The sequence below is a fragment of the Hemitrygon akajei genome, chromosome 24 (assembly GCF_048418815.1).
Source record: "Hemitrygon akajei chromosome 24, sHemAka1.3, whole genome shotgun sequence".
Taxonomy (NCBI): Eukaryota; Metazoa; Chordata; class Chondrichthyes; order Myliobatiformes; family Dasyatidae; genus Hemitrygon; species Hemitrygon akajei.
In genome coordinates this window covers 6,052,590-6,079,809 of record NC_133147.1, presented here as the reverse complement: position 1 = coordinate 6,079,809, position 27,220 = coordinate 6,052,590, and the positions used below count along the sequence as shown (strand labels likewise).

Sequence of the window (27,220 nt, the reverse complement as noted above, 5' to 3'; positions counted from 1 at the left end):
GGTCCTGGACTTATTTCCACTTGGCATGATTAACTTATTATTATTTAATTATTTATGGTTTTATATTGCTCTATTTCTACACTATTCTTGGTTGGTGCGGCTGTAATGAAACCCAATTTCCCTCGGGATCAATAAAGTATGTCTGTCTGGAAGTCCAGTGCAGGTAGGAGATTGGAGACGAGGGAAAGGATCAGAACAGAGCCCTCCAAACCCCTAACTCACACTCCAGGTATCGTTTGATACACCCAGTACTGACACTGAAGAGTCCGAATCACAATCTAGTTTAATATCACTGACACGTTGTGAAATATGTTGTTTTGTAGCAGCAGTACAAGACATAAAAAATACAATAATATATAAAAAATTTAAATGAAATAAGTAGTGCAAAAAGTAGCGAGGTAGTTTATGAGTTGGTTCATTGTTCATTCAGAAATCTAATGATGCTGTTCCCGAAATGTTGAGTGTGTGTCTTCAAGCTCTTGTACCTCCTCCGTGATGGTAGTAATGAGAAGAGGGCATGTCTTCTTCCCCCTTGTTTCCCCTCTCCCTTGCTATATCACTCCCTTCAGAATCAGGTTTAATATCACTGACATATGTCGTGAAATTTGTTGTTTTGCAGCAGCAGTACAGTGCAATGCATAAAAAGTACTATAGATTATAATAAGAAACAGATATATAATACGCAGTGCAAAGACAGCACGATCGTGAAGCAACACACAAAATGCTGGAGGAACTCGGCAGGTCAGGCAGCATCTACGGAAATGAATAAACAGTCAACATTTTGGACAAGACCTTCTTCAGGGACTGGAAAGGGGAAGGCGCCAGAATAAAAAGGTGGGGAGAGGGGAAGGAGGACTAGCTAGAAGGTGATAGGTGAAGCCAGGCTGGTAGGAAAGGTAAAAGACGGGAGAGGAGAGTGGACCATAGGAGAAAGGGAAGAAGGAGGGGCACTACGGGAAGGCAATAAGCAGGTGAGAAGAGGTAAGAGGCCAGAGTAGGGAATAGAAGAGGGGAGGGCAGGGAATTTTATTTTTAACTGGAAGGAGAGAATGATATTCATGTTATCAGGTTGGAGGAATGTTCCTGGGTTCATTGTCTTTTCAGACACCTAATGTGGAAGGGAAGAAGCTGTTCTTAAAACAAGGCTCCCGTACCTCTCCTCTGATGGTAACAATGAGACCCTTAATGAAGGATGCCGCCTTCTTGAGGCATCGGCTTTTGACGATGATTTTGAAGGTGGGGAGGCTGGCACCCACGATGAGTTTACAAACCTCTGTAGCTTTTTCTGATCCAGTGGAGTGGCTCCTCTGTACCAGATGCTGATGCAATCTGTTAGAATGCTCTTCTGGACCCTTGTAACGTACTCTCTCCTTCATGTATCTATCAACTCCTCTTTGACTCCTTCTTCATCGGCCCATTAGCCAGTTTTGTGGAATGTAGGAGGAAACGTTGGGCGAGCTCCCAGAGTCTCTGGGCAAGCATGCATGGGCAGTGCTAGAGGTTGTGATTAAACATGCCTTCCTCATGAAGTGTGGCAACAACCATGCTGCTCCTTTTCTCTGGGACCAGTTTGATCTTACCAAGAGCCTCAAGGCCAACACATTACAGATATACTTCTACGCATGTACTGATGGGGCTTGTCAGCCGTGGTTAGCAGCTCATCTGGGAGGAGGAAAGCTCTGATCTCAAATCTCTGCTGCCGTGCACCTATACCCACTCATGGGAAAAGTTTCCGGAGCAAACCTCAAGGAAATATCATGAGCTGGAGTCCCTGAGGCAATCCTACGCTGAGTTCAACACTGACTGGCAACTCCTTCGATGCCACCGGTGCCAAACTGAATCGGACCGCCGTTCCTTTGGATTTGTCATCTGTGTGGAGAGGAGGAGCTTGCTCTCCATATCATACTGCTCTGTCTTGTATAACACATTGACCCCAATGGAGGACCTCAGGTATAGTTGCAAGTTGCGCCATGTTCTGGTACAGTAACTGAACGAGCAGAGTACATCTCTCCCCAACATCTGGGCCAAGCCATCTTTTCACAGCTACCATCAGGAAGGAGTTTTGTTCCAATTCAAAGATCATGAATCAACTTATTTGCCACATACTCTGACATGTACAAGGGGCAACACATGCTACATGCTGAAGGAACTCAGTAGGTCAGGAAAACACCCAAGGAGAGGTATAAAGAGTCAATGTTATAGGTCGAGACGTTGATGAAAGGACTCAGCCTGAAATGTTGACTCTTCATAGAGCCTGATCTACTGAGTCCCTCCAGCATTGTGTGCATTTTATTCCAGATTTCCAGCATCTGCAGAATCTTGTGTGTGCATGTACATTCAACAATAATGAAGAATGAAGAATTATACAGTACTGCGCAAAAGTTTTAAGTACCTATAATAGCTGGGGTGCATAGACTTTTGCATAGTACTGCAGTGATTTCATGACATGTGAGTGATGATAAACCTGATTCTGGAATGGGTGTCTATTGTGGACTGAGAGTGGGAAGGGGGCAGAGAGAGGGGAAGGAGCAACAAGCACCAGAGAGACATTCTGTAATGATCAATAAACCAATTATTTGGAATTAAATTAACTTGCCTGGTGTCTCAGGGCTGGGTTTGTCTGCAGCTGCGCCACCCTCCCCGCCCCGGCACTTCTCTGCCACCTATCCCACGGCACTCCACCCTCGCCATTCCCAACATCCTTTGTTCCCACCAGATTTACAGAATTGCTCTCTGCTCCATGTTGACAATACAGTACTGTGCAATAGTACATTTTGCTAGGCTGCCTAAGATGTTTGCACAGTACTGTATATATCTATATCAAAAAGTAACTGAAGTTACAGGTTAAAGGACGGATAGGAAATTAAATATGCATAAATAAATACCACAATGTATTTACAATGGAAACAGAATTATTAACAATGGTTTCAAACTCTGTTTCTAAAAGTTGTTTTTTCATATTAAAAATATGTATATCTTTTTTTCTTGTGAAAATTGCCTGCCTGTTGCTATCTGCACTGAACTAAGGATGTTGCCTGCTCTGGCCGCAGCGATGCCTGGTTTATGTCAGTAGTTTTGCGACATTTACTTGGCTCTGTGACGAACTGAGGTCACGGTCTGCCCCAGCCACAGTGTCGCCTGGCTTCGTGTCTTTCGTAAAACTTCAGTTCAGAATAATAATTACTTGTTTCCATTGTTTGTACGATTTGTGCATTTTTCTCTCTCATGCACATTGGGCATTTGATGTTTTTTTAAAAATGGATCCTTTTGGGGTTTCTATATTTTGTAGCTGCCTGTAAGGAGACAAATCTCAAGGTTTTATATTGTATAAATACTTTCATAATAAATGTACTTTGAACTTTGATGTTGCACAAGTTTTCACTGCTTCTGAGCATAGGACAATAAACTCAACTATGACTCTTTGATTTCACCATTTCAACTGAAAATGGTCAGGAATGATATGTTGGTGATGAGTGTTGTTTTCTTGGTGGAATAAAGATCTGTCTGTAATGTCAATTCTTTATTCCTCTCCATTAATGCCATCTCCAGCATTTTGTGTCAGTTTAAGTTGAGAGGGGTAAAGTTTAAAGGAGATGTGTGCAGCACATTTTTTTTTAAAACACAGAGCAGTGGCCACGTGAAGCATGCTGCCAGGGCTAGTAGTAGAGGCAGATGCAAGAGACATTTAAGAAATTTCTTTTCAAGACAGACACACAAATATTCATGGTATGGAGGGATATGGAATTGTCTAGGCAGAAGTGCAGAGACTGTGTTTCTGTGCTGTAGAGATCTACATTTAAGGGTTTGGCTGTTCCAGACTAAGATAGGGAGAAAAATGTTAGTCCCATGAAATTCCACCTTTGTTTGGGAGAGAGGCAGGTGGAATATCACCCAATTTTAATCCTAGTCTAACCATGGGACAACTTACAATGACCAATTAACCTACCGACTGGTATGTCTTTGGACTGTGAGACAAACCAGAGCACCCAGAGCAAACTCTTTACAGGCAGCAGTGGGAAATGAACCTGGGTCAATAGACAGTAGGTGCAGAAGTAGGCCCTTCGGCCCTTCTAGCCAGCACCGCCATTCACTGTGATCATGGCTGATCATACACAATCAGTACCCCGTTCCTGCCCTCTCCCCATATCCCTTGACCCCGCGGGGTCACTGTAAAGCTCTGTGCTAGCCACATCACTCAGCCGCCCCTAATGACGGGTCTCCGCCTGAAATGTTGACTGTTTATTCCTCTCCATAATGCCCCAGCATTTTGTGTGCTTTACTGTGTGAAGCAGAGTGTTCCCACCTGGTTCATCTTCTCCTTCAACTCCTTCATCTCACGGTCCCGAGCCTGGATAGTCCGCTTGATGTCGTTAATCTTTGGTCCAAAGTTGGCCAGCTCGCTCTCTAGCTTGGACTTCTCCTGCACCGTGGAAGCAACAGACAGTGAGCCAGAGATAAGGCAAGTATCACGTGTACATCGAAACACACAGTGAAATGATTTGTTTGTATTAATGAGGGTATGCTGTGGGGGGGGGGGGAGAGAGAGCCTGCAATGCTGCCAACACAGAGCACAACAAGCAACAAAACAACAACAGCAAAAGAAGCTCCCTGCCACCCATGCACAAACACAATTCTCCAACCCCAGGGCAGGCCATCTTCTTCGGCCTCCAGTGGGCTTGGGCTTGGATTCAGATTCAGGCATGCAGACACCGGCCCTTCGACTACCCCGTAGGACTTGTAGAGATTTGCAGACCCGGGAATGAGGGAGCGCTTGCCTGAGACTGGTGTATGGGACAGCACAAGATGACCAAAAAGCAGGGGCAAGTTAAAGAGCAGACAAGAATGACATACACGTGGGAGTCACTGATCACCGATGGGAAGGAGGTGAAGGGAGTATTGAAATGCTCGGAGCGCTTGGGAACGCAGCCACTTTCTATCCGCTGCCCAGGATAATGACCTGCATGTTGAGGGCGAGATGCCGGGTCTTGGTCTGGTCCAGATCACTCTGAGAATACTTCAGGCGCATCTGCAGCCCGTGAGCCTGTGACTGCACCTGCCGCAACTCAGCCTCCTTCCTCTTGATCTTCATCTGCTCCTGTTGGAAGGAAACAACAAACCTGGATTAGAGTGGTGCACCCAGCGGCCGGGATCCCCTGCCTGCCAACCCAACGCTGCACCACCAGAGGGGGAGGAGCCATTCCTCCAGCCCCTTTCGCTCATGGTCAATCAGCATCTTCCCTTTCGCTCATGGTCAATCAGCAATCCACCATCTTCCCTTTCGCTCATGGTCAATCAGCAATCCACCATCTTCCCTTTCACTCGTGATCAATCAGTTATCCACCATCTTCCCCTTCACTCTTGATCAATCAGTAACCCACCATCTTCCCTTTCTCTCATGGTCAATCAGCAATCCACCATCTTCCCTTTCGCTCATGGTCAATCAGTAACCCACCATCTTCTCTTTCACTCATGGTCAATCAGCAACCCACCATCTTCTCTTTCGCTCATGGTCAATCAGCAATCCACCATCTTCCCTTTCACTCTTGATCAATCAGTTATCCACCATCTTCCCCTTCACTCTTGATCAATCAGCAACCCACCATCTTCCCTTTCACTCTTGATCAATCAGCAATCCACCATCTTCTCTTTCGCTCATGGTCAATCAGCAATCCACCATCTTCCCTTTCACTCTTGATCAATCAGTAACCCACCATCTTCCCTTTCGCTCTTGATCAATCAGTAACCCACCATCTTCCCTTTCGCTCTTGATCAATCAGTAACCCACCATCTTCCCTTTCGCTCATGGTCAATCAGCAATCCACCATCTTCCCTTTCGCTCGTGATCAATCAGTAACCCACCATCTTCCCTTTCGCTCTTGGATGAGGTGCAGACATGGGAGCAGACCATGAAGAAGGATGAGAACGAGACTGAAAAGCTAAAGAAGGTACAGCTTGTTGTTGTCCTATGCTTCAGCTCTTGGACAATCTGCAACCCACCACTACTCTGCTGCTACCCCAATAAAAATGGATCAATACAAAGCGAGGGCAAAAGCCCACCCCAGGTCTACTCCACTGATCGGTCAGAATCACTCTGCCTCCTCACCCCACAGTCCAAAATCCATAGAGTAGTGACCTAGATTGAGTGGACGTGGAGAGGATGTTTCCAATAGTGATAGAGTCTAGGACCAGAGGCCACAGCCTCAGAATACAAGGACATCCCTTTAGAACAGAGATGAGGAGGAATTTCTTCAGCTAGAGGGTGGTGAATCTATGGAATTCATTGTCACAGATACCCATGGATGCCAAGTCATTTAAAGTGGAGGTTGACAGGTTCATGATTAGTATGTGTATCAAAGGTTACAGGAAGAAAACAAGATAATGGGGTTGAGGGGCATAATAAATCAACTATGATAGAATGTAAGAGCAGTGTCAAAGAGCCAAATGGCCTAATCCTCCTATGTCTTACGGTCTTATGACTTTTGTACCCATGTTGACCTTGCAGGCGACAGAACACACGACAGGAGTTCTCGCATCTTCCTTCTAATCCTCTTGGCTTCTGAACTACTGCTAAGAAGCATAAAGCCAGCCATCAGACCCTAGAGGCTACTCTGCCGTTTGGTTTAGGTCACAGCTGATCTGTGTCCAAAAATGTGAGCAAAAATTTGAGCCCCATATCCAAGGAAGGACTGGAGAGGATCGGAGGCGGGGGGGGGGGAAGGGAAGAGGATCTCTTTGAAATCTATTGAATAGTGAAAGGTTCAGGTAGCAGGGAGTGGTGAGGATATTTCCTACAGTGGGGAAGTCTAAGACCAGAGGGCATAGCCTCAGAATACAAGGACATACGTGAGGAAGAATTTCTATAGCTGAGGGTGGTGAATCTGTAGAACTAATTGCCACAGACGGCTGTGGAGGCCAAGTCATTGGATATACTTAAAGTGGAAGTTGATGGCTTCATGATTAGTCGGGGTATCAAAGGTTACAAGGAGAAGGCAGGAGAATGGGGTTGGGAGAGAATAATGAATCAACCATGATTGAATGGGTGAGCAGACTCAATAGACCAAATGTCCTAATCATACTTCTATCCTTATTCATCCAAGTCTGCTTGAATAAACTCAGTGACTGAGTGTCTACAGTCCAACTGGCAAGAACATTCCAAACATTCACTGACCAAGGAGTGAAGACATTTTGTCGCCATCTCAGCCCGAAGTGGCCTGTTTCCGTGCTGTAAGGCTCTGTCGCTTATGCCTTACAGATGGTGGACAGGCTTTGGGTCAGTTAGTAAGTGTGTCACTTGCTACTGGATTCCTGGTCTCTGGTCTCCTCTTCGAGCCACATTATTTATATAGATATTCCAGTTCAGTCATCTACCACCCAGCTTCTCTGCCTTCCCTTCCCCTCTTCTTATTCTGGCTTCTTCCCTCTTTCTTTCCGGTCCTGATGAAGGGTCTTGGCTTGAAGTGTACGGTAGTCCCGAGGATACTGAGAGTGGTTGGTTTCAGTGATGGTCACACCATGAATATCAGGCAGTGAGAGCTGAGTACCTGGCACCTGGGCAGCACTATGTGCTGATGCAGTGAAGATGGTTACTCCTCCGGCAGCAGCTGCCTCCACCCCTCCCCTCTCAATTCAACCCTGACTAGATCTGGATAGTCCAAACTGCAGAAATATAGACTGCCCATTTCCTATCGTGCCCCCATTCTAACAGGAACACAATCAAGTGTCCTGTCTGGCAGCATCGTCGTGGTATGGAAGACCGCAAGACCCCACAGACCATTAAAAATCACAGAGGATCGCCAGGGTTTCCCTCCCCCCAATTTGTGACATTTACTGGAAACTTTGCAGACAAGCATTGTTGAGGATCCCCATCACCCACCCTACAATCTCTTTGACCCACTACCGTCAGGAAGGAGATACAGGAGCATCAGTTCAGTAACAGCTTCTTCCCGCAGGCCGAGACTATTTACTGTATACTGTTTACACTACAAGCACTTTGAATTATATTTTATTAATTTATTTATGGTATGGGTGGGTGGCAGGGTGGAGATATGTCTCTACCAAAGGAGGTGTAGCACCTGCTAAGCCCCCCCGATCAGGGTCATGTGAAGGCGTAGGAGCAGGTGGTCATATGAGCAGCCGGTGCAGATCACAAGTCCTGGTTGTGCGACCACTGACACCAGGCAGACAATCTCTGAAGAGTATTGATAATGGCTGGGGGAGGGGGGGTCACCCCTCTTAGAAAGACACTGCCCAGAAAAAGATCTGTAGAAAAAAATACCAAGAACAATCATGGTCTTGGAAAGACCACAATCACCCACATCATACTGCACAGCACATAATGAATTAATTTATAAGAGTATTTTGGTTTATGTGCTGTGTGACAGATGCACATTGGTCCAGAGGAACTCTGTTTCATTTGGTTGTGTGTACATTCAGTCAGATGACAATAAATGTGACCTCCTCTTACCTTCAGCTCCTCAGTCAGCTTCTCCTTCTTGCTCTTCAGCTTCTCGACCGCTTTCTCGTCCCAGCGCCGGGCTTTCGCCTTGAGGTCGCTCGCGCCTCCCGAAATCACCCCCGACTTCTGGAAGAGGGTCCCGTCCAGGGCAACAGTCTGCAGGGGAGGGTTGGAGAGATCTAATCTTAATAGAATATGCACTGCAGAAGCTGCGAAAGGGAAAAGGTAACCAACAGACTAGCCAGAGAAGCGTGTTATGCATTTAACATTTCCGTAGTATTTGAGTAATATTGTAAATACAATCGGCCCTCCTTATCCGCAGGGGATTGGTTCCAGGATCCCCTGTGGATACCAAAAAATGCAGATGCTCAAGTCCCTTATTCAACCTGTCTCAATATGGTGGTCTTTAGGACCCAGCGAAGCCTGGACCTTATTTAACCTGTCTCAGTGCGGTGGACATTAGGACCCAGTGCAGCTCTGAATCCGCAGGGTTTCTGTTCACGAAAATAATCACAATCACGATTGAAAATAAAGTGGAAGTAATAAAGCGATCAGAAAGAGGTGGAACGCCATCGGTCATTGGAAAAGCATTAGGCTACAGTCAGTCAACGATTGGAACAATTTTAATGGAGCATATGAAAGGCCCTGCCCCGATGAAAGCTACAATTATTACTAAGCAACGCAGTGGTTTAATTATTGAAATACATATGTTTCTTACATAAGTTTTTTAGTTATATAAGTTATATAATTTTTTTATATGCATAGAAAGGTAAAATATATACTAAGACAAACGTTTGACTAACTGACACTAATAATACCGGATGTACCTGTTCCGACTTCAAATCCGATTTAAAGACGGACTCAGGAACGGAACTCGTTCATAACCCGGGGACTGCCTATACTTTTAAATCATCTGTAGATTACTTATAATACCTAATACAATGTGAATACTACGTAAATAGTTGTTATACTGTATTGTTTAGGGGAAAATGACAAGAAAAAGAATAGCCTGTACATGTTCAAACGACGAGTGCTGGAGAGAGAACTTCTGGGTTTTCCCGATCCGCTGTTGGTTGAATCCGCGCATGCGGAATCCGCGGATAAGGAGGGCCGACTGTATGTTGTTTTATAAACCGTTCTTGCTCCTTTAAATAACTCACTGTGGGTTATATATAAATACGTAAATTACATACGTTATCACGTTATGTGATTATGTGCATGTGAGCACAAAGTTGGAATTCACTTTTCGGACTAAGTCTTCCTTTGAATTAGTTTCATGTTTTGAAGTTAAATGACATAACAAGGTGGGTTAATGGAGACATTGTTAAAGAGGGCAGGGGTTTAGCGAGGGATTGCTGGAGCTCAGTGTGATGCTGTGACATCACTGGAGGAGTAACCATCCTGAATGGCACTGTATTTCAATGTTAGTGAAATCAGGCAGGAATTGGGGACTTTGCAGGGAGGGAGGGAAGTGCAGTGACAGGATAGAGCAGGGTGGCATGATAGCGTGATGCTATTACAGCGGTGGCAACTGGAGTTCAATTCCCTCCGCTGTCCCATAAGGAGTGCGTACGCTCTCTCCGTGACCACTCAGGTTTCCTCAAGCTACTCACTTTCCTCCAACATTTTCCAAAAGGACCAACGGATTAAGGGTTAGTGAGTGTGGGCATGCTATATAGCGCAGAAGCGTGGTGACACTCGTGGCCTGCAGCCAACAATCCTCGGACTGGGTTGCTCATTGATGCATAACAGATGCTTCAATACATCTGGGACAAATAAATTTCATTTTTTTTAAATCTTAAACCTCGACATTGTTCTGTGAAGCCAGCCAAGAAGACGAATTTGCAGAGGAAGGAGGTGCAGAAATAGGGTAAACCAGGGGAAAGGACAAGAGGGGATTCAAACAGCTCGGTTTGAGGTTTGAAGTTTGGAAGAATGAACAGTGACCTTACTGGAACATGAAGGGTGCTTTGAGGACATGACAGGGTTCATGTCCAAATGATATCAGAAGAGGGATGGCTATTTAGGTAACAAACACAACATGCTGAAAGAACTCAGCAGGTCAGGCAGCGTCTATGGAAATGAATAAACAGCCAACGTTTTGGGCCATGATTCTTCAGCAGGACTGGAAAGGAAGGGGAAAGACAGCAGAATAAAAAGGTGGGGGGCAGGGGGCAAGGAGAAGAACAAGCTAGAAGGTGAAAAGTGAAGCTAGGTGGGTGGGGAGAAGGGGGATGAAGGAAGAAGCTGGGAAGTGAGAGGAGGAAAAGAGAAAGGGCTGGAGAAGAAGGAATCTGATCAGAGAGAAGAGCATGGGAGAAGGGGAAGGAGGAAGGGCATGGGGGTGATAAGACAGCTGAGGAGAAGAGTTAAGAGTGGGGAATTGAAGAAGTGGGGAGAGGAAAATTTACTGGAGGTTGGGGAATCAATGCTCATGCCATAAGGGTGGAAGCCAAGAGGTCATTGATGTAGTTTATATACACCAGTTGCAATTTGTTGTTCCAGTGGGCAGCATGGTAGCACAGCACTGGTGCAACACTTTAAAGTACCTGCAAGCAGGGTTCAACCCCACGCATCCCTCATACAATCTCTTCTCCCTCCTGCCGTCTGGGAAAAGGCTCCAAAGCATTCGGGCTCTCACGACCAGACTATGTAAGTTTCTTCCCCCAAGCTATCAGACTCCTCAATACCCGGACTGACACCGTACTGCCCTATTGTCCTGTTTATTATTTATTGTAATGCCTGCACTGTTTTGTGCACTTTATGCAGTCCTGGGTAGGTCTGTAGTCTAGTGTAGTTGCGTGTTTTTGTTTCTCTGTGTTGTTTTTTACGTAGTTCAGTCTAGTTTTTGTACTGTGTCATGTAACACCATGGTCCTGAAAAACGTCGTCTCATTTTTACTATGCACTGTACCAGCAGTTATGGTCGAAATGACAATAGAAGTGACTTGACTTGAATTCCTACTGCTCTCTCCATGACCGCACGCACTTCCTGTCACATCCCAAGGACATACGGGTTAGGTTTAGTGAATTGTGGGGGTGCTATGCTGGCGCTGGGAACTGCCCTTCAATCCCTTTTGGTTCAAGAGTCTGATGGCTGAGGGGTAGTAACTGCTCCTGATGGCAGCAGAGAGAAGAGAACAAGACCTGGGTGGGGAAAGTTTGGGGAATGAGCTTGAATGCTGAAACTTGCACAGAAGAGGGACTGCGCCTAGATCAGCCACGATCATATTGAACGGCAAGGTAAGCTTAAGTGGGCAGGTGAGCTAATGTTGGCTTCCACTTTCTGCTCTTTATCAGGGCCAAGGCTGATTGTGTGAGCACCGAGCAAAATGCCAGGGAAAGAGAGACACGTCTAGACAGGACAAGGGATCGTCCCTTCCCCACGAGCACTATAAGCCCATGCACGTACCTTGTGCCTCTGTGGGCCCCCGAAAGCAATGCGTCTGGCGTCCTCCACGTTGTCGCACACCAGTGCATTCCCACAGGCGTACTGCAGCGCTTTCTTGATGTGTGGTGGTTCGTAGCGGATGACGTCAATCACCAGCTTGGCACCGCGCAGCTCTCGGAGTTTCTCATCAGTGGGCTTGACCTGAGGGCACAGGGTGGTCAGAGGCAAATGAAACCCCACTGAACAGAGACTGATGAAATACTGCATATCAATAGACCCATCTCCACCGGTACTGTACTCCGGTGTTATACAGCGACAGACCAGGTCTAACCAGTACTGTACACTGGTGTTACACAGTGACAGACCCATCTCCACCAGTACCGTACCCTGGCGTTATACAGTGACACACCCGTCTCCACTGGTACTGTACCCGAGTGTTTTACAGTGACAGACGATCCCCATGAACCCCAGTGCTATACAGTGACAGACCGGTTCCGACCAGTACTGTACACTGGTGTTACACGGTGACAGACCCATCCCCACCATTATTGTCACTTGGTCCTGATGTAAAGATAGGATCACCTCCTCCCCTTTGCTCACCTCCAAGTAATCGAGGGGCAGGAAGGTCTCTGGCTCCCCTCGCTGCTCCTTAATATACTGGATGCAGTCCCTGCCGGTCTTCTCCGTATCCACGATGATGGCATCCATGTTCTTCCCCAGCACCTTGGTGACGGCGATCTGGTACTTCTTCTGTGTTGGCTGGCAGAGGTCGATCAGCCGGCCAAACTGTGCACAGGCAGAGGAGGCAAGGTCAGGGCTCCAGGTCTACTAAAAACCCTGACCCCTCTCTCTGTTCCCTCAGCTATCTATCCATCCACCCCACCCTGTGAAATGGCAGCGTCCAAGCCTCCATTTCGCTCTGGCGATTCACAGCACTCAGAGAAGTGCCCGCTGATCCCAGCCCCAAATAATTCAATCTCACACATGACATGTGCCCTTCAATCTAAACCAGGGATTCCCGATCTAGAGCCACAGACCCCGATTAGTGGATTGGTACATGGCATAAAAAGGTTGGGAACCCCTGGTCTAAACAGGGAGTGGAACGCACTGCCAGTGGTGGTGCTAGAAGCAAGATACATTAGGGACATTTCAAAACTCTTTTATAGGCACACCAATGAAAGCAAAATGGAGAGTTTTATGGGAGGGGTTAGATTGAACATAGAGCACAAAATCGTAAACTCTAGCCCAGGAGAAGAGTTTCTCAGCCTCGAGCCTACCTTATGTTAGATATTGAGGAGAACTGTGGATACAGCCCCAATTTCCCTTCTGTGGACTTGATCCAACTTCCCATAGCCCCAGTAAAGCAGCCAGCGTAATTGAGGACCCCTCCCACCCAACTCATTCTCTCTTCCTCTCTCATAAAGAAGACAATGTAACTGAGGACCCCTTTCCTCTCATCCCAATTGAGCAGAAGTTATAAAAGCTCGATGGACAACTTCTACCCCACTGTTATAAGACTATTGAATAGACCTTTTGTACAATAAGGATCTCGTGATCTTACAATCCACCTCATCATGGTCCTTGCAGCCAATGTGGCTACCTGAACACCAATTATTCCGTTTCTTCTTTACGTTTGTGTGCTGGAAACAATCTGGAATCCTGAATACTATATATTGTACCACCTCGACGTACTAGGTATGGAATGAGTCTATCTGAATGGCACGGCTGAACATACCACGGAGCCTGGGTACAGGCGTTTAATGCTCTCCATGATCTCGGCCTTGCGCTGCTGCCGGCTGTTCTCCTGCCGGTCGATGCGGGCATCGCCCAGCTGCTCCATCACCTGGTTCAGCTCCGTGTTGATCTGGTCGATGCGCTGCTTGGCCTCCTCTACCTCCTCGGTCAGCTTGGTCTCCTGTGCCTGCTGCTCGTCCAGCGACTGCCTAGCAAAGGGGCAACAGCTCAGCTCGCGGTGGGGTATGGGGTGGGGGTGCAGGTCTGGGAGACCGGCCAGGGGTGGACAGCTCAGTCCAGGCCAGAGGTAGAGCTCTGGGAGGCTGGGTACAGAGAGTGGGAGAGCAGGAGCAGGGAGAGACAGCTCAATGCTGCAAAAGGAGACAGGAGACTGGAGAATGGTGGGTTTACAAAGTGAAGGTAGTGGTTGTGGGAAGAAGGGTTGGAGGAGGATGGTCGAGGGCAGATGTGCCAAGAGAGTGGGTTGGAGGGGCAGATAAGATGTGGAGGACAGGCATCAGGGCAGATGCATTAAAAGTAAGATGCACAAAAAGCAGGGAGTGGGGAGACAAGAATTGCGGGTGTTGGGGTATGAAGGCAGATGCTCAAAGAACGGGGGGAGGGAGGAACACAGTTGGGGAGGGGTTCGGGGTTGCGCGTAGATGCTCACACCTCCGGGTGAGGACAGATGGCGGGTACAGAGAGTGGGACAGGAAGGACAAGCTAAGAGGGACACAACAGATGTGAAAATAAACTGTACTTACTTGCTGGTGTTGATGTAATCCTCCAACTTGTCAATTCTCTTCTGATTCTCCTCAATTTCTCTGACCTTCTGTTTAATTTTGGACTGCGGAGGCGGAGAGGTCAACAGTTAAAATTTCCCCAAAAAGAATAAACAAAAAGATTTTGGGAAAAGCAAGCCGAGAAGTGCAGAGGAACGAGGACTCCTCGGGGCTGCGGGGTGCGTGAACTCACTGAAGGTAGATTCTCAGAGCCGATTTCCGGGCTTGGAAGGGGCAAATACAATGGGTCACAGGGTCTACCAGGATGCTGCCTGGATTTAGTTCAAAGTAAATGTTATTACCCAAGAATGACACCATATATACAACCCCGAGATTCATTTTCTTATGGGGATACTCAATAAATCTATAGAATAATAGCCATAAAAGAATCACCCAATTAGAGAGCATGTCTCATGAGGACAGGTTTAGTGAGCTACGGATGAGAAATGACTTGATAGAGTTGTACAAGATAGAGCGTCCTTTTCTCATGAAATGGTTAATATGAGGGGAAGGAATTTTAAGGTGATTAGAGGAGATGTCAAAGATAGGTTTTTATACAGAGAATGGTGGATGCGTGGAACACCCTACCAGAGATGTTGGTGGAGGCAGATACATTAGGGTTATTTAAGAGACTCCTAGATAGGCACGTGGATAATAGAGAAATGAAGAGCTGTGTGGGGGGGGGTGGGGGGGGGAGAGGGTTAGCTTGATCACAGAGCAGGTTGAAAGGTCGGCACAATATCGTGAGCCGAAGGGCCTGCGCTGTGTAGTTTAAGTAGTACGTAGGAATTTCAGTTTTCCACTGCAGTAAGAGAGGCGGGAGGTCTTTGAATATTGAGACACCTAGATAGAGTGGACATAGAGAGGAGGTTTCCAATAGTGGAGGTCTAGGACCAGAGGGCACAGCCTCAGAATAGTAGGACATCCATTTAGAGCAGAGATGAGGAGGGATTTCTTTAACCAGAGGGTGGTGAATTTGTGGAATGCATTGCCACGGGCAACATTCAAGAGAAGTTTGGATGTAAATTGATAGGAGGGGTAGTTTTACTTTGAACTTATAAATACTGATGGAAAACCTAGATGGAGTGGACGGGAGACTATGTTTCTTATAGCTGGTGAGTCCAGGACCAGAGGGCACAGCCCCAGAATACAGGGTCGTCACTCTAGAACAGAGACAAGGAGAAATTGCTTTCTCCAGAGGGTGGTGAATCTGTGGAATTCACTGCCACAGACAGCCAAGTCATTGGGCGTATTTGAAGTGGAGGTTGATTAGTCAGAGTGTCAAGGATTACGGGGAGAAGGCAGGAGAATGGGGTGAAGAGGGGTAACAGATTAGCCATGGATAAAATGGCAGAGCTGACTGGATGGGCAGAATGGCTTGATTCTCCTCCTATGTCTCAGGGTCACACTGTACACAACTCTGGTTCGGCCTCTCAAACTTCACCTTGTGACGCTCAGGTCAGCATCCCATACAGAGGGAGCAATTGCCCTGGAGAGGCTGCAGAGTGTTACGAAAACACCGCCAGGACCGGGCTGGATTTCTGGGTTTGTCTGGGATTGATTTTGGATCAGAGGAGGCTGCCGGGTAAATGTAAATGGATATAATGAAGAATTGATCGAGTGAACAGAAAGGAATAAATTTCTTTGACAAAGAGCAAGATGTAAAGTGTTAAGCTACCTTGATTTGCCAACCAGGAGTGGTGGGAAGCAGTTAGCAAGGGAGGGCACGGACAGAAGAACGCAGGTGTAGCAAGATGCGGAACAAGAAGGGATGCCTGGCAGGTCAGACTAGGCACATCTTCCACTCCCAAAGGGGGAAAAATGGACAACAGGTGAACCTTACAACTTCAGATCACACTGTGGAAATGGGCAATTGTACTGTTCTCACCCTCACAATATTCCCTCCGGGAGATAGCATGCAAAGGGCAGAACGGTCTCCTCCCCAGCTGTAGAAAAACACGGGAAGTAATAGGAGACATAATGAACAAGGTGCCTCCTACTAGCAATCAGCACCACATTGTGGGCCGAAGGGTCTGTACTGTGCTGTAAAGTTCAATCATGCCTGATAGTCTCAGGACTGCTACTTCACAAATCCATGATCACACGCTCACACTTATCAGCCTCCTCCTGAGCACAGGGTTCAGAACCCACCTCTGTCTCCACTTTCTTCCTCTCCTCTAGGTCCAGGCGATCCTGGTCGGCCTTCTGGTCTCGGTTGAATTTCTCCAGCTCCTGAGCCAGGGTGGCAGCCCGCTTGCTGGCTTCCTCCTTCAGCCGATGGTATTTCTTAACCTGTAGAAATCCAGGTGGTGGTGGGAAGAAAAAAAATGTCAGAGGCAAAACTGACAAATGTTTCCAAGTACAGATCTTTAAAATAAGTCCACAGCAAAAGAAAGAATATTACAATGAATTTAACTACAGTAGAGACACAGATCCTTTGGCCCATCTAGTCTATGCCAAACCATTAACCTGCCTAATCCCATCAACCCACAACTGCACCATAGCCCTCCATACTCCATCTTTTCTATGTTCTTACCCTAACCTCTCTTAAATGTTGCAATTGAAGCCATACCCACCACCCTCATGTTCTCCATAAAAATTTCAACTTCCACTCTTAATCCACAACCTTTAGATCTAATCTAACCCAGTTCTCAGTGGGAAAAGCCTGCTTGTAGTTACCTTCTCTATACCTCATACTCTTAACACTCCAGGTAATAAAGTCCTAACCTATTCAACCTTTTCCATTAACTCAGGTGCTCCGGTCCCAGAAACATCACTGTCATCATCTCTGTACTCTTTCAAACATCATGAAATCTTTCCTGTCCATAGGTGACCAGAACTACACACAATACTCCAGATTAGCCTACAACTTCAACATAACACCCAACTCAATACTCAAAAATATTGAGTGTGTGTCTTCAGGCTGTGCCTCATCTAAAACTGCTCACCCCTCAATGTGGACTGATGCGTGTTCCCTCGACTTCCCCTTCCTGTGTCTACAATCAATTCCTTGGTCTTACTGCTGTTGAGTGAAAATCTCTCAGATTAAGAATCAAGCGACAACAATAACAAAAAAAAAGCAGACAAAAACAAAACACAGCACTTTCCCATCCCTCCCTTTCAGACTCCAACCACAGGACAGGCTGCCTCCAGGCCTCTAGCCCTTGTCCCCCAAGTTCTCACTAACCCCTGACCCGACTCACTATCACAGCACACCTCACCTGGTTCTCTTCAAGCTGCAGATCTCGGCCTTGGCTCTGGCTCTCCTCCTCCATCCGCTCCTCAAACTCCTGCCGTGCCTTCTCCACCGCCTGCGTCTCCTGCTCGAGCTCGTCCATGTCCGCCTTGCGCTTCTTGTACTGCTTCTGTGCGTTCTGCAGCGACTTCCTGGCAGACTCCAGCTTCTTGATCTTGTGCGACGTGTTCTCCTTGGCCTTGATGTACTGCGGCCGCTTCTGGTTCAGCTCTGCGTCCTTCTCCCTGAAAGGCGGGGATAGGGATGGGGGTGAGCCAACTGAGACAGTGGGGTGGCGGCAGCAAGGGGAGGGGTGTTAGTGGGTAAATTGGGAACTCCCAGGGTCAGGGAGAATGCAGTTGGCAACATTATTGCAAGACCCTACAGTGGATAGTACAAACGGCTGAGTGAATCACTGGGGTCCCCTCCCCATTTATGTACTGGGAACGTTGCAAAGGGCCCAAGGCATTATTGAGGATCCCTACCACCCATTCCACAATTTCCTTGGCCCACTCTTGTCAGGAAGGAGGCGGACCTGGACTGTGAGACTAGGTTAACAGTCTCTCCCCTCACGCTGTGAGACGAATGCCACCACCGAGGTGTCATCACTAGGATAGCAAGCCGTTTACTGTCGACCTGTGCTGCGTATTTTGAATTACACTTTATTCACTTATTTATGCTAATATCTTGTTTTATGTGCTGTGTTGGTTGGCTGTTTTGTGGGGGGCATTGTGGTCCAGAGGAATGTTGTTTCATTGTACAGTCAGATGACAACAAACTTGAACTCAAGATGGGGAGCTAGCCTGGAACCAGACAGCCAGTGCCAGGTAGGAAAAGCTCAAGGCTAACTCCGTAGGAAAAGCTCAAGGCTAACTCCGTACAGAACTCACACTAAAACCAGCCTCTCCCTACATGGATGCATTGTGGCTCGGTGCAGCAACAATGCCCTTGGATGGAAAATCCTAAAGAATGCAGTGAATACGGCTCAGGTAAAGCCCTCCCCACCACTGAGAACATCTACACGAAACACACGCAGGAATGCAGCATCCATCAGGGACCCCCCGCCACCCATGCCATGCTCTCTTCTCACTCCTGCCATCAGGAAGGTGGCACAGGAGCTTAGGAACCACACCACCAGGTTCAGGAACAGTTATTACCACTCAACCATCAGGCTCCTGAATAGTGGGGTAACTTCACTCATCTCCACAATGAACTGTTCCCACAGTCTATAGACTCATTTTAAAGAATTCTTCATGTCCCGTTCTCAATATTTACTTATTATTATTTCTTTATTTTTCTTTCATATTTTTAGTTTATCATCTTTTGTACATTGGTTGCTTGTTTGTCCTGTTGCTGCGGTCTTCCATTGATTTTCAGTTCAGTTTCAGTTTATTTAGAAACCACAAATGCAATGCAGTTAAAAAAAAAATGATACAATGTTCCTCCAGAATGATATCACAAAGGCACACGACAAAACAGACTACACCAGAAAATCCACATAATGTTTGGCAATCCCCAAATCCAGAGTCCGGTGAGGCTGCTGCATATTAATATCGCACTACCATCTTAGCGCGTTCCCCGGAAAGGAGCTCCAAATCCACCAGACAAAACAAGGCTACCCAGACACACCAAGTCAGGAGACCAAGGTATTATTATGGTTATTAGATTTACTGAGTATGCCCTCAAGAAAACTAAATCTCACGGTTGTATATGGCGACATATACGTACCTTGACAATAAATGTACTTTGAACAAGATCCTAAGAGGACACATAAATATTTAAGGGGAACCTGAGGGGGATCTTTTTCACTCAGAGGATGGTGAGAGTGTGTAACGAGCTGCCAGTGAAGGTGATGGATGCTGGTTCAATTGCAACAATTAATAGAAGTTTGGATAAGTACATGGATGGGAGATGTATGGAGCGCTATGGTCCAGCTGCAGGTCAATGGGACTGGGTAGAACAGCTCGGTACAGAATGGATTAGCTGAAAGGCTACAAAAGTTGAGGCATCAAATTGCAACTGCGCATTGACAAGGGAACATACACACCAGTCGTCATCGAGGGATCAGAAGTGGAAAGGGTGAGCAATTTTGAGCTTCTGGGTGTGAAGATCTCTGAGGATTTATCCTGGGCCCAATGTACCGATGCAGCTACAAAGAAAGCACGAATGCAACTAGATTTCATTTGGAGTTTGAGGAGATCTGGTTTTGTCACCAAAGACCCTCGCAAATTTCTACAGATCTACTGTGGAGAGCATTCTAACTGGCTTCATCACCATCTGGTATGGAAGGGCCACCCGCACAGGACTGCAATAAGCTGCAGAAAGTTGTGAACTTAGTCAGTTCCATCATGACACTAGCCTCCCCAGCATCCAAGACATCCTCAAGGACCCTATCACCACAGACCTGCACTCTCTTATTACTACCATCAGGGTGGAGGTACAGGAGCCTGAAAGCACGCACTCAATGATTCAGGGAAAACAACTTCTCCTCTACCATCACATTTCTGAATGGACTTTGAACCCATGAACACTACTTCACTGATTTTTTAATTTCTATTTTTGCACTTTTTAAACTTCACTTGTATACACAGTGCCAATAAAAACATTAAAATAATTGATAACATATGTATCTGCTCTCTTTAATATGACACACCAAATTATCACTGGTGCAGACAATTGGTTTTAGAAGTCACATAATGAGTTAAATGGAGATTATCTGTGTACAGTCAAGGCATTTCAATTGACTGTAGTAAAATACACCTGGATCTGGAAGGTCCAACTGCTGGTGAGTCAGTATCCTGGCGAAAACTACACCATGAAGACAAAAGAACACTCCAAGCAACTCCGCAAAACAGGTTATTGAAAAGCACAAGTCAGGATAGATACAAGAAAATATCCAAGTCACTGAATATCGTTTGGAGTCAGTTAAGTCAATCATCAAGAAATGGAAAGAATATGGCACAGGTGTAAATCTGCCTAGAGCAGGCCGTCCTCAAAAACTGAGTGACTGTGCAAGAAGGGGACTAGTGAGGGAGGTCACCAAGAGAACTATGACAGCTCTGGAGGAGTTACAAGCTTCAGTGGCTGAGATGGGAGAGACAGCACATACAACAACTGTTACCCAGGTGCTTCACCAGTCACGGCTTTATGGGAGAGTGGCAAAGAGAAAGCCACTGTTGGAAAATAAAACTCACATGAAATCTCAGCTAGAGTTTTCCTGAAGGCATGTGGGAGACTCTGAAGTCAGCTGGAAGAAAGCGATACGGTCTGATGAAACCAAAACTGAGCTTTCTGACTATCAGACTAAACACTACGTTTGACATAAGCCAAACATCGCACATCATCAAAAACCCCCGTGAAGCATGGTGGTGGCTGCATCATGCTGTGGGGATGCAGCAGGCCCTGGAAGGCTTGTGAAGGTAGAGGGTAAAATGAATGCAGCAAAATACAGGGGAATCCTGGAGGAAAACCTGATGCAGTCTGCAAGAGAACTGCAACTTGGGAGGAAGTACGTTTTCCAGCAAGACAACAATCCCAAGCAAAAGACAAAGCTTCACAGGAATGGCTTAAAAACAATGTCCTCGAGTGGCCAGATCAAAGTCCACGTCTCAGTTCAATTGAGGATTTGAGGCTGGAATTAAAGGGCTGTTCACTAATGATCCTGAAGTAGTCTGACAGAACTTGAGCAGTTGTGTAAAGAATGGAGAAAAACCGCAGGGTCCAGACATGCAAAGCTCATACAGACCTATCCACACAGGTTCGAGGCTGTAATTGCTTGACTTAAAGGGGGCTGAATACTTGGGCAATCAATTATTTTCTGTTTTATTCCTATAATTAATTTAGTTCACTTTGTAGAGATCTGTTTTCACTTTGACACGAAAGACTCTTTCTGTTAATCAGTGTCAAAAAGCGCCAAATTAAATCCACTGGGATTTCATGTTGTAAAACTTCCAAGGGGGTGTGAACACTTTTTACAGGCATTGTACTTACTGTAATTTAGTTTTTATGCATTGAAATGACTCGCTGCATAATAACAAATTTCACAGCATTTCAGAGCATTAAACTTGACTGATGATTGGTTGGATCACAGTTCTGGTCATCACACAGCAAAATGGATGTGATAAAATCGAGAGGGTGCAGGAGAGATTCACCAAGGTTGCCTGGAATGGAGGGCCAGAGATTTGAGGAGGGGTTTGTTTGTTCTTCCCGGGAAGAAGGCTGAAGAGTGACCAGTAAATTCACGAGGGGCAGAGAGAATGGCCTTTTCCCCCAGGACCCAAGTCTGGAACAAGAAGGGTCAGGTTCAAGACAAGAGGGGAAAATTGTAAAGGAGGAGGCTAAGTTTTTCCCCCACGCAGAGGGTGATGGGTATGTGGAACAATTTTCCAGAGGAAGTGGCTGATGCAGGTGCAATAGCATCATTTAGGAGAATGAGGGGAAATTTGATCACAGAGTCTAGAACAAGAGGGGTCAGATTTAAAGTGAGAGGGGAGAAATATAAAGGAGATCCTATGCAGAGGGTGATGTGAGTGTGGAACAAGCTGCCAGAAGAAGTGGTTGAGGCAGGTACAATTACAACGCTGAATTATACAAGATAAAGAGTCCTTAAAGTAAGATGATGGGTTTTGGGAACATCCATTATTCGCACAATCAATCATCTCACTTTAAGAACTCCTTTTCTTGTTATTGCATGTTGTTGTTACTTATTGATATTTATTTATATTTGCACAGTTTGTTGTCTTCTGCACTCTGGTTGATCTTTCACTGATCCTGTTACAGTTACCATTCTGTAGATTTGCTGAGTCTGCCCGCAGGTAAATGAATCTCAGGGTTGTATGTGGTGACATATGGATAGTAAAATTTAATTTGAGCTTTACCTGGATAGGAAAGTTTTAGGGGGGATGCGGGCGGGCCAAACGCAGGCGAATGGGGCTGGCTCAGACAGGAATCACGGTCAGCATGGAAACACCGGCAGAAGGGCCTGCATTGGTGTCACAGAGCTCTATGACAGTGACAACACAGATTCTCACGAAGGCAGCGTCCAGCCTTAACGGTTGAGAGGCTACAGGGGGTGGTCAGACACCTACTTGATCTCCTTCTCGATCTGCTGCTGCTCCCGCATCAGCTTGCCCAGCTCCTTCTTCTGCACCTTCAGCTCCTCCTCCACCTTGTCCATGCGCTTCTTGTCCTTCTCGATCTCCTTGTTGCGGGAGGTCAGGTCCTTGCTGAGCCGCTCGATCTCCGACTCGTTGTGGAAGAGCTTGAAGAGCTGCAGCTGGACCTGGGCTCGCGCCAGCTCGTCCTTCAGCCGCTGGTATCGCTCAGCCTGGGGGTGGAGGCAAGAAGTGAGGGATAGAGAAAGCTAGGGCAACACTTGCGATATCAAATGGTCACTGGCACTCCTGTATATTTAACATTTCAATAATATTTGAATAATCTTGTGTACGTGCATTTGATTGAGATATATATTTTGATTAAACATTCTTGTTCACTTAAATAATTACTTATGGGCTCTGTGTAAAATACGTTAATTGCATACATCATCATGTGATACATACTCACCTTGCTTAAAGTAAAAGATGAAGTTAGACCTGTCAGATTCGCATGTCTTCCTTTGAATTAGTTTAATACCCTGAAGCTACAAAGCACAAGACGCATTCTCTGAAAGGTGGGAAGGACGGCCGCAGCAGGAGGCGGGAAGAAGTGAGGGATGGAGAAAGCTAGGGCAACGCCTAACCATTTGTTTTCCGTTTGTAATGTATGTTTATATAATTCTAATAAAGTGATATCTTACAGTTTAATAAGTGTACAGTGACCCCTTTGTGAACACACATGCAGATGCCCCGTGCTGAATCAGTAAAGAACATGGAGCAAATTTAAAAATAATTTCCTATTGACAATGAAGAGCTCTCTCTTGAAGGACGATTGATCACACAATAGGTGGTTTGAACCTACATGGGACTATGTCCGAAACTGCTGTTAAGTTCTGTATAAATACAGCGTTCCCCTGTTCAAACTTCAGAAAAGTGTGGTGACCGGGTAAATAGGGTGTGACCGCTGAATGAGTACGAGTTTTCAGAGTCCACTACATCAGTGGTCAAGCAGTGAACAGTCCTGGGGTGAAGGGAGAGCAGCCTGTCTCCTGCTTATTTTAACAGAACTACAAAAGTTTATTCACTTCCTAAAGTACATATTATAATCAGGGGTTCAAAAACACTGTTAGGATTACATCAAATTAAAATACAATTACTTTTATCTGCAATACACTCGATTCCCTGGGAGGCCCAGCTTTCACAGAAGTTCCCCACTGAGACAACATGCTCCTCCTACAAGGACACCCGGGCACAGACGTAGCCCCGGACAAGGGGCAGGCAGTCGGCTCTTGCAAAGACCTCAGCTCCCTACCGCCTAGACTCAAGAATGGGTGGTTTGGTCAGGCCCAGGAGCAACCCACCAACCACCTCAGCATTGAGTGATCAGGAGCACAGGACTGAAGTTCAGCCAGAAGTCGAGGAGCAGTTCGGATATGCAAACGGGAAGGCTGCAATCTCTCACTCCATATATACATGACATACCGTTCGCTCCCACCCACAGAGTGGACAGGTGGACAGGGTGCCTACCTCCTCCTTCTCCTGCTTGGCCTCTTTGCGTTCCGCCGCGATGTTCTTCTTGCGGTGGTAGTTGAACTGCGTGTCCTCCTCTGCCTTCACCATCTCCTTCTTCCGCTTGTCATACTCGCTGGCAAGCTCGCCCGATCGGCTGATCTCCTCGAAGAGCGCCGTGCGCTCCTTGGGGTTCTTCATGGCGATCGACTCCACTGCGCCCTGGTACGCAGAGAACGACCAGAAGCACCGTGAGTGTCACTGACAGGAAGGACTGTGCTCGAGCAGGTGCTGAGACTCACCAGGACTTCGCCTGCATTGTTGCTTTTTAACTACAAGGATAACTGGGTTTGTTTTCATAGGAGAGGGAAGAGGCTGGCTGAACATACAAAATTGGAATTAAATAAGTTAAAGAATCAAATTCTTTTCCCAATGGCGGGATTATCCAAAACAAGAGGGGTAACTGTTTAAAGTGAGAGGCAGAGGGAAACACGCACAAAAAGTTGGAGGAACATAGCATGTCAGGCAGCTTCTATGAAGGGGAATAAATGGTCAATGTTTTGGGCTGAGACCTTTCATCAGCTCTGGAAAGGAAGGAGACAGAAGACAGAATAAGAAGGGGGCTGGGGGTGGGGTAGTACAAGCTAGCAGGTGACAGGTGACAGCAGATGAGGGGTGGAAGGGTGGAGAGAGTGAAGTGAGAAGCTGTGGAAGAAGGAATATGTTACGGGAGGACAGTGGAACATGGAAAAGTGGGAAGGACACAAGCAACACAAAATGCTGGAGGAGCTCAGCATCTATGGAAAAAAGTACAGTCAACGTTTCAGGCCGAGACCATACGGCAGGACAGAAGGAGCTTCCATTCCCAGATTCTTACTTCATTTCCTCTCCCCCATCCACCCAGCTTCCCCCTTACTTGGCCTCACCTATCACCTGCCAACTTACACACCACCTACTCCCATCTTCTTATTCTGGCTTCTGCACCCCTGCCACCTTCCTTTCCAGTGCAGATGAAGGGCCTCAGCTTGAATCTGAAATATTGACTACTTCCCTCTATAGATACTGCCTGACTTGCTGAGTTTCTCCAGCATTTTGTGTGTGTTTGCTCCATATTTACAGCATCGGCATTATCTTGTGTTTAGGATTTAGAGGCTAATTAAAGATCTGAAAAGCAGCTTTATTTATCACATGTACATTGAATCATAGCGCAGTGATTAGCACAATGCTTTACAGTACCAGCGACCGGGATTCAATTCCTACCACTGTCTGTAAAGCATTTGTACGTTCTCCTACGTTCTCCTCATAACTGTGTAGGTTTCCTCTGGATGCTCCAGTTTCCTCCCACGGTCCAAAGACACAGACCGGTTGGTAGGTTAATTGTCCCATAATTTGGCTAGAATCAAATTGGGGTTGGGGGTTGCTGGCCAGTATGGTTTGAAGGGTTGGAAGGGCCTATTCATGAGGTATCTCATTAAATTCAGCAAAATGAGTCATTTGCATCAAATCAGTGAAGACTGCACCGGGGGCAGCCCATATGACACCATGTTTCTGCAGCCAACTTTGCCCACTCGCAACACACTAAACCTAACCTGTACGTCTTTGGAACATGGAAGAAAACCTGAGGAAATCCATGTAGTATTTGGGGAAATGTACAAATTCCTCACAGACAGCATCAGGAATCAAAATCCTTGACTGGCGCTGTAAAGCATTGTGCCAACTGCTACTCTGCCCATCCAGGGAAATTCAGGCATGCCCCAATTCCGGAATTTTCTGGAATGCGCGGCCCGAGAAGGCGTCCACGCCATTTGTAAAACAATGGACAGGTACTTCATTACCCGACTAATGCAGGTAAAAAGGATTCACATACGGGAGTAGAATGGACAAGATAAGCTTGAAGGGCCAAAGGGCGTTTCTCCTACATTCAGCAAGAGACGACGTGACGGTGGTTTGAGCTCCAATGGAACTGAGCTTCACGTGGACCAGAGACCTGCAGGGTACACGCTAAAATTGTTGATTTTTTAAAAAACATAACAACTACTAATCACAGGTATATGAAAACATACAGTGAAATGTATGTGTGTCAAATCAAATCAGCGAGGATTGTGCCACACTTCCAGTGCCAACACACCAAGCCCACAACCCAAACGCCTTAAGGAATACGGGAGGAAATCGGAGGTCCCAGAGGACACTCACACAGTGATGGGGAGAGGGTACAGAGAACGCTGGGAATTGAATTCCGCTGCAGCTGTAAGAGATCGTGCTAACCACTCAGATGCAAACTGACTCTGGGTGGGACTGGGCTGCCGAAAGGTAGAAACAACCAGCAGTGGGGTGAGCGTGGTCACACTGATTGTCAGATAGCCAGCACAGAGGGAAGGAAGTGGTGGGCAAACATCAGCCAGGTGACCAGGAGGGACGTGATTGGGCTACAGCGTCGGAGAGACACCATACCTGGAAGACCAGGAAGTTTCGAGCTTTGATGAGGATGCCCAGCTTCTCGAGCTGCTCGCTGTACTCCTGCAATGGCACCACTTTGTTGTTGATCTTGTACTCGGAGGAGGAACCTGGAGGAAGAGTCACAATTAGTTCTGCAGCGATGCAGGCAGGAGGCAGAGCAGCGAGGCGCTTCTACTGTCTTGAATGAAATATGTACCTCACTCTTTAAGTCAATCTTCAGGATTCTCCACTCAGGGACTTGTGCCAATATTGTTTTGTGACTGTACAGTACTGTGCAGGGTGTCGGGGTGGAGATACATCTCTACCAAAGGAGTTGTAAGGCACTTCTTCCCTCCGCTAGCCTGCAGGTCACCCTTGGGCAAGGTGTAGCACCTACTTAGCCCCTTGATCAGGGTCACGTGAAGCCATGAGAGCAGGTGGTGGATGGTGCATATAACAAGTCCTGGTTATGCAACCACTGACGCCAGGCAGACAACCTCTGAAGAGTGTTGATAATGGCTGGGGTCACCTGTCTTGTGAAAACACTGTCCAAAAGAAGGCAATGGCAAACACTTCTGTAGGAAAA

General features: G+C 46.6%; 1 protein-coding gene across 1 annotated transcript in view; it reads right to left on the bottom strand.

The window, feature by feature from the left end:
* LOC140715829 (structural maintenance of chromosomes protein 1A) overlaps nucleotides 1-27,220 on the bottom strand; it is a 54,955-nt gene that overhangs the window by 24,135 nt on the left and 3,600 nt on the right. Inside the window, exons 3-14 of the mRNA XM_073028261.1 lie at nucleotides 26,650-26,762; nucleotides 24,217-24,420; nucleotides 22,684-22,922; nucleotides 17,583-17,841; nucleotides 16,513-16,653; nucleotides 14,344-14,426; nucleotides 13,581-13,788; nucleotides 12,446-12,631; nucleotides 11,867-12,046; nucleotides 8,465-8,611; nucleotides 4,958-5,095; nucleotides 4,304-4,420 (exon numbers count right to left, since the gene is read on the bottom strand). Coding sequence (XP_072884362.1) covers nucleotides 4,304-4,420; nucleotides 4,958-5,095; nucleotides 8,465-8,611; nucleotides 11,867-12,046; nucleotides 12,446-12,631; nucleotides 13,581-13,788; nucleotides 14,344-14,426; nucleotides 16,513-16,653; nucleotides 17,583-17,841; nucleotides 22,684-22,922; nucleotides 24,217-24,420; nucleotides 26,650-26,762 — 2,015 coding nt within the window. The remainder of the gene's footprint in view (nucleotides 1-4,303; nucleotides 4,421-4,957; nucleotides 5,096-8,464; nucleotides 8,612-11,866; nucleotides 12,047-12,445; nucleotides 12,632-13,580; nucleotides 13,789-14,343; nucleotides 14,427-16,512; nucleotides 16,654-17,582; nucleotides 17,842-22,683; nucleotides 22,923-24,216; nucleotides 24,421-26,649; nucleotides 26,763-27,220) is intronic.